At 43.4% G+C, this 13,203-nt stretch overlaps 1 protein-coding gene across 1 annotated transcript in view; it reads left to right on the top strand.

Moving 5' to 3' along the window:
* ZDHHC18 (zinc finger DHHC-type palmitoyltransferase 18) overlaps nt 1-13,203 on the top strand; it is a 37,372-nt gene that overhangs the window by 10,355 nt on the left and 13,814 nt on the right. The window contains 6 exon segments of the mRNA XM_048502106.1: nt 286-435; nt 6,932-6,978; nt 6,980-7,085; nt 7,460-7,508; nt 8,323-8,437; nt 11,509-11,618. Of these exon segments, the coding sequence (XP_048358063.1) occupies nt 286-435; nt 6,932-6,978; nt 6,980-7,085; nt 7,460-7,508; nt 8,323-8,437; nt 11,509-11,618 (577 nt within the window).

Raw genomic sequence — 13,203 nt, 5'->3', positions numbered from 1 at the left:
GCTGCATGTGTTGAGTAAAACCTCATCTTGAAAAGCTTTTCCATCATTCCAAAGAGAAAATATTTTATAGGTCTTCCCCATTCTGTCCCCGCCCCCTTTTTTCCTGGGTTTTGCATCTCCAGTCCAAATGACGTGCAGTATTCTCTGTCGGGGGACAGAGAATACTGCACGTCTTACAAGAACTTACTGCATGTCTTACAAGAACTTAGCAAGAAGGTTGCCAAGTTTTGTCTGGTCCTGGGACTCAACTGAGAGAAGAAACTAAATGGATTTTTGCTTTTGCAGATAACCTGGGCACCTCCACTTATCGGCCACCTGCCCGCACCATGGAAGTTGTTATAAACAAATACATGGTGAAATTGAAATACTGCTACACTTGCAAAATGTTCCGGCCTCCCAGAACCTCTCATTGCAGTGTCTGTGACAACTGTGTAGGTAAGTTCAAGGTGAGATTTCCTATGGCCCATCAGCATTGTACAATTTGCTCTGTAAAAAAACTTTCCACTACCCTGAGGGTCAGCTGTGGCTTAGTGGCAGAGCATTTGGTTTGTGTTCTGAAAGTCCCAGGTTCAATCCCTGGCATCTCCTGTTAACCGAGTCAGGTAGAATCCGGGTGTAAGGTCCTGAGACCTTTGGGGAGCCACTGCAACTCAGTGTAGACAGAACCAACTGCGATAGACCAATAATCTGACTCAGTGTAAGACTTCAGTTAACAAAACAAAACCTACTACACCAATGCTACTGGCAGAAATTAAGTTAAAATGCCACTTTTAATAAAGTGCTGAAAAATATAAGGTGAAAATGTGTATGGATACAAACAAAATACAAAACCACATTCAACAGAATCAACTGCCCAATGTAAACAGCAAACTGTATGTAAACAAACAACAAGCAGTTGTCAATACAATATATTGGATGAATCACTTAGAAAAGAACTGAGTCCTAAAGTACTGTCCAAAGATCTTAATCATGCATTTCACTAAGGCTTGGCCACTTCATAGTGACACATTAATGCTTGCCCTTGCAGTTCCTTTCAGAGTGATTCTTCCAATATATTGTATTGACACTTGTTTCTTGTTTGTTTGCATGTAGTTTGCTGTTTACGTGGGACAGTTGGTTCCGTTCAATGTGGTTTTGTATTTTATTTGTATCCGTACACATTTGATCTTATATAATTTTTCAGCATTTTGTTAAAATTGGCCCTTTAAATTTATTTCTGCCGGTAGCATTGGTGTATTAGTTTCATTTTGATAACTGACTTGGTTCTGCTACACCAGTGGTTCTCAACCTTTCTAATGCTGTGACCCTTTAATACAGTTCTTCATGTTGTGGTCACCCCCAACCCTAACATTTATCCATTTTACAGATGGAGAACACTGATGCAGAGAGTCTTAGGTGACCCTGTGAAAGGGTCGTTCGACCCCCAAAGGGGTCCCGACCCACAGGTTCAGAACCACTGTGCTACACCTTTATTTTAATTTTGAAAATTCAGTGTAAGGCCTCTTGATGTACATGCTGAGTTGAAGGCAGAGTTTCTTGGACTTCATCACTTTAAGCAGTCACTATAGGTCATCCCTGATTTTGGGTTGTTTAGATATTTGTACCCTGGGTTTTTTTCCCAATGGGTAACCAAGGTGGCTTTTATCATCTTTTCCCCTTCTTTCAGTATTATCCTCACAACAGTCTTGTGAGGTAGGTTAGACTGAGGGAATGTGTGAGTGCAAGAGAGCTTGGGTGCAAGGCAGGTTGCTTGAAAGAAGTACAATGAAATGAGTGCCTTAATAATAGAAACTAAGAACTCCTTAACATGTTTTTTTCCCTTGCTGAATGTTCCCACCCTTACCTGGGCTTGTGCTCACATGGATATGCATAATGTAAATCAGGAGTGGCCAACCTATGGCACTCCAGATGTTCATGGACTACAATTCCCATCACCCCCTGCCAGCATGGCCAATTGGGAATTGTAGTCCATGAACATCTGAAGTGTCATAGGTTGGCCACCCCTGATGTAAGTCATAGCACTTCCCTTGGTTGCGTGGCTCTTTTTCCAGCCGCTACAGCCTCAGGAGGGTTGCTGCCAACCATATCAGTGTTTACTGGCTTTTCTTCTGTGTTTGTTCATATAAATTCAGACCTCTGGGTGCTGAAAGGGGGTGGAGAAAAGATTGGTGGCCAAGAGAAAATGAACTCTGATCTGAAAGGCCACTGATTCAGATCTTTAGGCCACAAAGTTCACTAGGTGGCCTTAGATAAGCTTTACTTAGCCCTCCGCATACAAAAACTGGCCCATCTTACAGTGCAGTTGTGAGGATTATTGTCTTAACATTTGTGAAGGGACTTGAACTATAAATAGTTATTCTATTGTGTATACATCTCTTTAGTTCTGGGCTTCTGCTGATCAGGTTGTGATACTCCCGAGAAGAGCTGTGTTTGTTGTGCTTTTCAGTGGATCTCTGCTTATACTGAAGCCCTAGTGTATTATTTGGAATTTGCTGCCTTTTATTGACTTGTTTGTTTGGATATCTACTACGTTTTAATCCCTTCCTAGCTGTTTTAATCCAAGCTTTCTGTCAAATATAATACTTTTATCCCCCCCCCCCTTCCCCTTCAAAGAAATCAGGGTGTTACACAGTTCTCCTATTCTCATTTTATCCTTAAAACAATTATGTGAAGTGGATCAGGCTGCGAGAGAATGACTGTCCTGAAGTCATGCAGTGAACTTAACAGAAGAATGTTGATTGGATCCTGTCTTTCCCAGTCCTATTCTGAAACACTAACCACTGCACACTGCAGAGCCAGTGTGGTGCGGTTAGAATATTTCACCAGGATCTGGGAGTCCTTAGTGTGAATCCTCATCCTGCCTTGGACTCCTTGTTGGGTGACATTAGGCCAGTCTCGCATTCTCAGCCTAACCTACCGCACAGGGTGGAGGAGCAGAGAATGACGTAAGCTGCTTTGGATCCATATTAGCCAGAAAGGTGAGTTATAAATGAAATAAATAACACTTCTGAAATAGAATACTTTAACACATAGGTGTCGAACTCGCGCCCCTCCAGATGTTATGGACTACAGTTCCCATCATCCCCTGCCAGCATCATGCTGGCAGGGGATGATAGAACTGCTAATCCCTTCAGGCCAGTTCAACACCCATGCTGTATGGGAAGTGTTGTTTGGTGCAGTTTGAAACCCAGACTAGGACAGGGCAGGTGCTTGAACTACATTATCTGAGCAATCAGTCTCCTAGTTTGTCTGTTTCATCGTTGCCTATTTGTTGCCCAGAATCGGTTGCCTTCCTGTTTTGTCACCCCAATTGTCCTCCTTTTTTTCAAATTGGAGGAGGCTTAGTCTTAGTAGAACCAAGGTTTGTTAGTCTTTAAGTTTCCATGAGGCTGTGGATGAATCAATGAATGTCATCTTCCCTCTGAAATCAAATGCATTTTGTGTGTGTGTGTGTATGTGGAATTGCTCAGTGTGTATAATATGGGTTTCATCATCCAGAATGTTAGCGGGTGTAGGAACAATGCCCGACTGAAGAGCGTTGATTTAGGGATGAATTGGGTAGACATGTGTGTGGGGGCAGAGTAGCTGAACAGGTTTGTGCAGGGTGCAACAAGTGGCCACGGGTGGTGTTCCTAGGTGTGAGGCAAAGACCTATGGTAGTGGTGGAAAATATAGGAGGAAAGTAGCAAGTTCCCTCCATTCCTGAGATTTTTGTAATGGTGTAGCTTTCTTTTGTGAGGGTACTGAGATGGAATATGCCTTAGCTATAAAATCCTAGCCAAAATACATTGCTTTGGAAGTGGGAGCCTTGGAGAGACATCAGCTTCTTGAAATAGATTCCTGGATTTGGGATGCTTCTTGCTTGCTTTTTTGAGATATTAATGCAGGATGTTGGAGTCTGTGAAAAGAAGTACTTCTAGTGTGTAAACCTTCAAGAATCCAAGAATTCAATACCAATTTTCCCTTTCTAGGTCAACAGAGTTGCATATGTAGTCCTGCAATTTGCAGAGTGCAAATATAGTAATTGACCCAAGAACTAACTCCAGATGATGGATTGCACACAATGTTGTTAATATACTGACTTGGCACAGAATTGCCATGTTCAGGGCAGGGCTGGCACCCTGTCAAAGGTGTTCCAGTGGGTAATGGATGTGATGGAGGACCTTCAGGCTGCTATTCCTTGTCTGTGGCTGCCTGGATTGGCATGATTATAATATTGCTCCCAGAGTGAAGGATACATAAAAGGTAGAAGGCACAGAATACTTAAAAGAATCACTTCAAGAGAGCAGCATAACAGGTTTTAGCTTTAATGTGACAGGGAAGCATTTTGACTTCCAGCTGAAGGGTTAGAAAGCCGACAAGAACTGATTGGTGCTTCAGATCCTTAAAGAATGTCTCATGTCTCCTCCAGACATCTTCTTGTCCTTCTTGCATAAACTATTAAGACATCTATGTGCTACAGGCTTAATTGCTTAAACAGTTAAGATGTATTTGAGCTACAGGCTTGTTTCATTCCCTTCCTTTCTTCGCTTAGAGTCCTAGATGAGTTTGACTGTCAGGCGAGGCACTGACAGCTGCCCTGAGCCCGGCTTTGGTTGGGAAAAGGCCAGATATAAATTTAATAAAATATCGTAATAAATTAGATCCATTTTCAAATCTTAACTCTATCTTGAAACTTGCTGGGAATCCTCAGCCCTGATAGACACATTCTCCCACTCTCCTTCTTCCTTGGCAGAGTGGGGATTCCAAACCTGAGATCCTAGTCTGACTTCACCACTAGTTTGTTGGTGCTATGCTGCCTCTTTGCTGAGGGGGGAAGCAGTCATCTCTCTCTCCCAAGCGTACATCTTCACTGGGAGTGATTTTTGATTTTGATCAGGAAGGTTGATGGCTCTGTTCCCCTTTTAGTGTAAACCTGGTTTCCGGCCCTCATTGTGTTTCTTGGAGAAAAGTGGTAATTACACTGCATCAAATGCTTATGCCCTAGTTACAATGGGCTCTTAATTGGGCTGGTTGTGTTCAGGTAGTCCCTCCTGCTGTTGTTACTCTTCTGTTTTCTGTAGTTTAGGACCAGCGCGGTGTCATGGCTAGGATGTTGGATTAGGATTGGGAAGGCTTGAATTCAAACCCCACTCAGCCATGAATCTCAGAGGTATCCTTGAGCCAGTCATTCTCTCTCAGGCTTAACCTACCTCTTGGGTGGTTGTGAGGAAAAAATGATCCTGAGAAACCCTGTCTGTCACCCTGTACTGCTTGCAGGAAGGGGCAAGATAATAGGTGGATCACGTGGAACCCTGCAGTCTCTTCTTACAATGTTGTTTTTTCCTTGGCCAACAAAAGGAGAATGTGTATCTGGATTGCCAAAAGTGGGTCTTTTTTTTTTGCTAACAGTGCAGTCTCCAGCGAAAGATTTAAAAGGCGGGATGTGGAAGAAAAGCTACTGCGTAGCCCTTCATCCCCTCCCTGAGGCTTTCTTTCAAAACATTTCTTGTAATGGGAAGGGATCTTCATGTCATCTAATTCTAGTCTCCAGAATTTCCCAAAGTTAAATGAAGTGCCATCTTTTTATCTGTTTGCAGTCCAAAGGAAGCTGAGGGAAGGGGTGGGTGCAAAAAGACCTTGTACTCATGGCGATGGTATTTCTGTAACATGAGCTCTTAATTGAATTTGTTGGATAGCTTTTTTCTTTGGAACACAGGGCAATTCAAGAATGATGAAAATGTATTGCGAGTGACAAAAAGAAAGAAGAAATTGCAAAAATTATGAAGTTGTTAAGCTTGGGATCTGTATTAGGATTAAAATGAAACACAGTGTTGGAGTTCTGTGATTGGGAATGTGTGATATCAGAAGGTAACCCTTAGAAGCAGCACTGATGGGAGAGGAGGGAATCTGAGAATGAAGCCCTGGCATTGGAAAGGGGGTTATCGCTTCCCTTTTCTGGGGGATTTTCCATTAAAAATTCTCCATCCCTCTTTTCCTTCCAGAGCTTAAAAGCAACTTGGTTAGGGAACATTTCTGATCTGGGGAGCTTGACAGGTGGAGAGGAGGGAACTTTTCTATTTCCATTGCTGCAGTCATGATCCTTCCACCACAGCCGCCTTTTATAGCTAAATTGCACGTCGGTTGCATCTCTTTTTATGACTTCCTGAAACACATCTTGGAATGTTTTGCAGGAAACGTTGGCCCTGAGGTGTCAAAAGAAAATTCATTTTGGTCGGTTTTCCTGGGCAGACCAGTTGAAAGGTTGATTTACTTGACCAAATTTATTCTGTCATCTCTCCCCACTCCTACAACTTAGCACCTTTTCCAGACTGTTGCAAAGTTGGAGTGGGCCTCTGTCATGTGCACTGTGGCTTAGTGTGACTCCTATAAAAGTTCAAGCGTTGAAGTAAAGAGTAATGTCTTAGTCTTTAAAGGTATCACTGAACTTCTGTTTTGTTTGCCACAGCAGACTTAACACGTTTACCATCTCTTTGGAAGTCATTCGCGTCCCAGGACAACCAGATGTTCTTGTTGCTTAGCTGGAAAAAATTAGAGATAGGAATGTGGGGGAGGGGAGAGGTTGCCACATCACATTCAGTGTTGCATCTCAAAATTGTGACCATTAGCCAGATACTCCAAGGAGGTCTTCCTGAGAGGGCCATTAATCTAATCCAAATATATACTTTCCCCCCAAACTGATATGACCATTACGGGAGGAGGGCCCAAGAGGCACCCATTGCTTTCAGACCAAATCAGAAGAATTAAAATGGCTGGCATCTCCCTCTGCCTTTTATTTTTCTTTTTTTTTTACTCTGTGTATTATTAGAAAGAAGGCTCTCATTCTAAGATTGGCATCTGCTCTTCCGAGACCCTGAGAACTCTGTTTTGACTGATGTAGCACATAAGCCACTTTTTTACACTATCATTTGTTTGCTTTTATTTTTCCCAGAGCGGTTTGATCACCCACTTAGCCCTTGGGTGGGTGGCACTTTCTGGAGTGAGGCGCCTTGACTATCGATTCTTCTATGCCTTCATCCTCTCTCTCTCCTTCCTGACGAAGCGTTCATCTTTGCCTGATGTCATCACCCATCTTTACCTTGCACGTGTAGAGTAGTGAATTGTTTCACCAAGGGAAAACTTTCTGTTCAAAAGATCTCCAGTGAGGAATCTGGATGAAGCACATTGCAAAAAAAAAATGGCAGTGTCTTTGAAAACCATTTTGCATCTGGAAATTTTGAAAACCTGGAAAGAAGAGATAGGTGTCTGAAGGGCTGTTAACAACAATGGGGGGCAAATTGGCTGAGGTTAGTGCAAAATTTGTCTTTATTTCTGTCCTCTTGAATTCCTGGGTATGAGAAAGGATCCTGGGTGCTTGTGTTGTCACTGTATCATCAGTGCTGCCTTAACATTGCCATTTTGCCTAGCTGGAGAGAGGAACAAAAGTCTCCTTCAGTTTATTTTGTTCTTTGCTTTGCAGGCTCCCAGGAAAGTGACTTTATCACTACATTGAAGGCAACACCAGCCAGATATCCTTTCAGTATCTTTTGTCATCTCTTTTATTTCTCCTGACAACCCCCATTTTTTTCTGAAAAATAGCTAATAGATTTGAAAGTGCTCCTGTGAGAGACGGTGTGGTGTAGTGGTCAAAAGCAGAGGACTCTAATTTGGAGAACAAGGCAGTTTTCCGGCTCCTCCACATGAAGCCTGCTGGATGACCTTGTGTTAGTCTCAGTTCTCTCACAACTCTTCTCAGCTCTCCCTACCTCCTAGGGCATCTATTGTGGGGAGGGGAAAGAGGTGATTATAAGCTGCTTTGAGACTACATAAATGTTGAGAATAGTGGGTATTAAAACCACTTTGACTGTGTGTTCCCAAGGAAGGAAACAGTCAAGCTCTTATAGCTGTTCAGACACAGGAGGTAGATGGCATGTCCTTGCAGGGTCTGTAGAAGACCTTTGCTCCCTGGGTCATGCAGGTTATTTTTTTTGAGAGGCTCCTTTCCTTTGATAAAAACTTCAACCTGCCTCAAGGCTTAGACTAATAAAGAATTGCTCTGCATGGGAGGCATACACCGCCCATTTGCTGAGCATCCTCAGACTTACCTGTTCTCAAAAATGGCCGAGTCTAACTAAGATTGTCTTCAGCCCGCCATCCCAGCATCATTTTAATTGGAGACCCTAGACATTAACCCTTGGTAGAATATGTCTTTATTCCAGTTAACTGGTTATGTCTGGCATGGAAGACTAAGGAAGGGGGAAACTTTGTCTCTTGGGGACACAGGAAAAAATTAATTTCCACTGATTACACACACCTATGTTTTTTCCTTGACTCTCCTCTCACCGTGTTGGAACTGGTGATCTGCTTTTTTCTCAGTCCTGGTCTATTTTTGGCTCTCTCTCAGGGTTTTCACACTCACTTAGTTGCCTTCAAACCCTTGACTAAACCAAATGAAGATGTGGGAGTATGGATTTTTGCCTCTACTTCCCATAGGTCCATAGGTCCATTTCCAGTAAGCTTTAAACAAATTACTTTAGTGCCCATTAACAACTAAGATCCAAGCTGTTCCCCTCTTAAGGGAGCTGAGGAGTTAATGGCTGAACGCATGCATCTGTTTTAACCTGAGTATGAATTAGGAACGCTTGCTTTTAACTTTTTTTTTTTGTTATGGGAATTTTTAGTATTTTATCCTGTTATCCGCTTTTGTGTGATGTAAGCCGCCCTGAGCCCCTTTGAAGGGGAGGGCGGCGTATAAAAGATGGAACCAATAAATAAATAAATAAATAAAAGAGTACACTGCTGTAGCAATGTAGGGAATTGGATTTGATTTCTGGATGGAATGGGTATTCTTAGGCTGCCACATGTATGGAACAGAGGAAAAGACCTGCTTCTGCAGTGAAATGGATGGTTAGATTTGGCAGTGCTTTTTTTACAAAACAAATTACAATGCATCTATAACCAAAACATTCCTACACCTCCAGTTGGTGACTCCTAGCCACAAATGTTTTCCAGCAAGTAAGTGCCACCTGATTAAAGAAAACTTAGTTGATTAAATTGCACAATTTCTAGTTAGTAAATCAGCCTGAATCTGCATACATGAATAAGCAGGTCAAAAAGGAAACAAAGTATTTATTTTGTGTTTACATGTCTCCCTCAGTATTGCACCATTCTCTCACCTTGTAAGGGGAAAAAAAAGAAGAGGGGTGCCACCCTCACAGTTTTTTAAAATTTTTTTTTGCAAGTGCTTGCATCAAAAGTATTTCTACTCATTTAAAAGATTGCTGCCATGTGCTATCTGGGGGGCAATTTCACAGATTTTAAAAGCAATTAATGCATCTCTCACCATTCTTCTGAACGTTGAGCATGATTTTACTCAAGTGACTTTTACAAGAGTAAAACCTCCCTTTCAGATCTTGTGAAGTCTTGTTTGTGCTTTTATATATGAATTTCAATGCCCAATTGGGTGGGTGGGAGGGAGTGGAGGGGCAGAAGCTACCGACATGGGAGCCACTTTGCACATTTGCCATTCCACCGAGTGTAAGTGAGTAAAGCTAATGCCCAGTTGGGGAAACAAACATAGAGGCAGGCAGGCAGTGTGAAGCTGTGTGGTGATCCGACCCAGAAGAGCCTGCCACTACAGAGCTGCACCAGACTAAAGGTGGACTCCAGCACAGTTGGGAGCAGGGCAGCAGCTGCTTCTCAGGGCAGAGCTGGATCTTGGTTGTTCCTTCACCTGGTTTCCGGCCCGAGGAACACCCCCCAATGCAGGCCAATAACTTACGCCACTGTAACACATGGCTAGGCTTGGTGATTAGGTGGAAATCTGGAATCTGAAAAAACCTGAAAAAAAACTCTTCACAGGTTTTAATTGGGTTTTAATTCGGCAGAACCGAATACCTGGAAGCTCAGCCAAAACCAAACATGGATCTCAGCACATCGGCTTTTGGGTGGGGTGAGGGAGAAAGAGAGATCTGAATGATGAGCTGGGCTAAGCCCAGCAGCACAACACCTCAGATCTCCCCTTATCATCTTCATCTTCCCCAATCCCTCCTGGTCTTGGGAGAGGCCGAGGAGGTGGGTGAGAGCAGGGAGAAAGCGGGTCTGATCCTGCAAAGGGCTTCAACAACAGAGGAAGGTGGGGTGGGAGCAGCCACCATCTGGCATGCCAGGCTGAGCAGTCCCACACCATGCAGCTTTGCCCCTCCATACCCACCTCCGCTGCCAGTCCAAGCTTGCCAGCAGGGGAGAGCAGCTCACAATCTTGCATGCTTGAGCAGCCCACCATGCATGATAAGCCCCACCCTTCACCTCGTCGAAGCCTGGGAAAGAGTTTTGGACAGCAGAGCGAGGAGGGAGAGCGGCCATGATCTTGTATGTCAGGCTCTATTCAGCTTTACTCTAATCCAAAATTTATTGATAATTTCTCTCGGTGCTCAAGCCAACATGTGGCCTAAATCATTATTTCCTATAAAGGTAATACGGGCAGCAGCAGGTTCCCCCCCCCACTCCCCATTGCTTGCTATGCTGCCCAGAGCTCCATTTGAGGTGGTGCAGTGCTACCTTTGCAGCACCGTCTCTGGCCAAGTGGTGTACTGTCTCCTCCCCCACCCCCCAACCTGGATTGTGCTGTTAGTGACTTTTCTGTTGAAAGCATTCGAAGCAGTTTAAAGTCAGGAGACTAAAACAATGAACAATAAAACTCAATATATTAAAACATTAAAAACATGCTAAAATCTAAGAGCTAAAATAACTACAGTAGTTAGTAGCTAAGCCATGGTCAGTAACTACAGAAGGGGGTTGGAAACAGGGAAATGTTCTTACTTTAGGTGGAAGTTATATAGTGAGGTGACTGCTGTTCTTCTGGGCAGTTTCATGGTAAAGAAGGCTTACAGGACCATTTAATTCACAGTTGCTTCCAGGTTTTTTCCTAATATTGAATTCTGAAGCTTGCCCAAATGAATGTATGAATCTGCCTCAACAGATATTAAAGACTCTCATCACTGTTTCTTGAGTGGGCCTTACATTCAGTAATAGTTCATAGCTATACAAATCTAAATATGTTGAATCTGGGCACTGAGGGGTAATATCCTGTTGAATCTGGGCACCGAGGATCAATGAAAAACAAGCCATGTGACATAATGGGATCCTTTTGGGTGAGGAGGATATGATTGTGTTGGGATCAGGGAAGATTATTCAGGAGAGGTGTGTGTTAGAGGAAGGGGAAGGAAGATGTTTGTATCGCAAAAAGAAGCAGTTGCTTCCAACCCTGTCATTGGCTCAGAAACAGCTGAGCCTCTTGCAAGCAAGGCTGCTTTGTATTCTGAGGACAGTTTTTCCCTGCTGTAGAAAGTCTTCCATTGTTGAATTGCTGTGCACTGTCATGATTATTAGGTCCTTGTAAGCCAGAGTTATGTAAATATGTCAGAGGTAATTCCAGAACACTCACCTTAGCCAATGTAGCAAAGGATTCTCATTGACTTCTCCCTCCCATGGCCTTTCCTAACCAGGTTCTTTCTTTTTGGATTGTAGCTCAAAGGGGCATGGTCAAATAAAGGAGGCTCTGAATTTGCCAATCCCTACAGCCATAAAAGCGTCCTCACCAACTGCTTTGCAGTGCTCTGTGGACCATTCTATCCCAGGTAAGGTCATCTGAATGAACTTTACAGCTGGATACTCAGAATATAATTTTGAATCATGTTTGACACTCACTAGCAGCTGTTTTCCACTCTCCTGATAGGGAAAGCTGCTTCAAAGGCAAGGCCTGTCCTCATGTGCAGGACAATTATTTCAGAAGCTGAAAAAGACATTGCTAACAAAATCTGCCTAGTTCACAAGTACCATGGAGGTGGATTTTGCCTCTCTTCTGCAACAGTTGCCTCCTGGAGTTGTTCCATGCTACTTTTGATGAAGAACGAGCAAAAGAAAAGTGCTCTCGTAGGTAGTAGACCCATCATTCAGACCAAGGGCACATGCTCCTAAAAGTGAGTGTTAGATGTACAAAGTGCCCTTGTGGCTTAAGACCAGTGTTGGCTTCCTCTTCCCTGATTTGGAGATGCTGGAAAACACATTGATAGCCCAGGATCTGTAAAGGCAAGAGCAGTGGGAAGAGAGTGGGAATAGAACTAAGCTTACGGGTGGGGGACCGTAACAAAAAAAAAATGAAATCTTGAAAAATGCAGAAGTGACATAAGATTGGTTGAGGCCTACAGTAAAAAACAAAAATCCAAATCCTTTTGACCCCATCCCATTAAAAAATACACTAAGCAACATCTGTCCTTCTTAACGGCAAGAAACATCTACAGCCTGAAGCCAACATTCAGCTCTGCATAGTATAGCAGAGCTGGACTTGGAAACTGGCCGACTTTGATTAGGTTTCAACAGTAGTCTGAAGTGCTGGATGCCTATTAGGGGCATTGACATGATTCCGCATCGGTAACATTTCCAGAGAATCCTGCATGTCTGTTTTGTATATAGATTTCTTAAGTTTTCAGATCTAAGTTTGAACTATCTTCGCTGCCTTAAATTATAAACCCTTCATATTCCACATGGCCCTAGAGGTTGCAGGCTTGGACAAAATTAGGGCTTCGCATGCCAGCATGAGACACTTTGGCATTGTATGGGATGATCTCTGAAAGCATACCTGCAGAAAAGCTCGTTGGCAGGGGTAGTCCATCTGATCTTTTGTGGCAGGCCGCTGAGTTCTTCACAAGTTTACTCAGAAGTCCGTTTTAGCTGTAATTTTCTAGGTACAGAAAAGCTCATTACAGTCATTGCAAGAATGCCAGCTAAAATGTTTGTCTGAATAGAGTTTGAGCCACCTTGTCAGGGAGCACTTATTTCTGAAGGCTGTGTCAAGGGCAAGCTAGTGTGTAGTCCTGTGACTGAATCTGGTGGCGGGGAATATGCTAGCATTATCTGATAAGAATTTGGACCAGTTGCTGTATTACCACCGAAATGACAACTGAGCCACATTTAGCTGGGGGGAGCCCGTAAGCCTCATTGGTCCGTGGTTCCCGTATGCTTGTGTGGCTACCGTATTGGTGCTGCACAGATAAAGGGGCGTCTAATGGGGAGAGCTCTCCCAGTGCAGCTCAGTTCTGCTGCCCACTGTCTGTAACATTCCACCAGCACTGGGAAAGGATTAGAGGGACTGCTGTTAGGAACTAGAATGTCATCCCCGGTGAGGTGATGGATGGAGAAGTTCACCTGCCAGTAAGGCTGTTG

The sequence above is a fragment of the Sphaerodactylus townsendi genome, linkage group LG06 (assembly GCF_021028975.2).
Source record: "Sphaerodactylus townsendi isolate TG3544 linkage group LG06, MPM_Stown_v2.3, whole genome shotgun sequence".
Taxonomy (NCBI): domain Eukaryota; kingdom Metazoa; phylum Chordata; class Lepidosauria; order Squamata; family Sphaerodactylidae; genus Sphaerodactylus; species Sphaerodactylus townsendi.
Note: the sequence above shows the minus strand (reverse complement) of the source record. Positions and strands in the feature narration are given on the sequence as shown.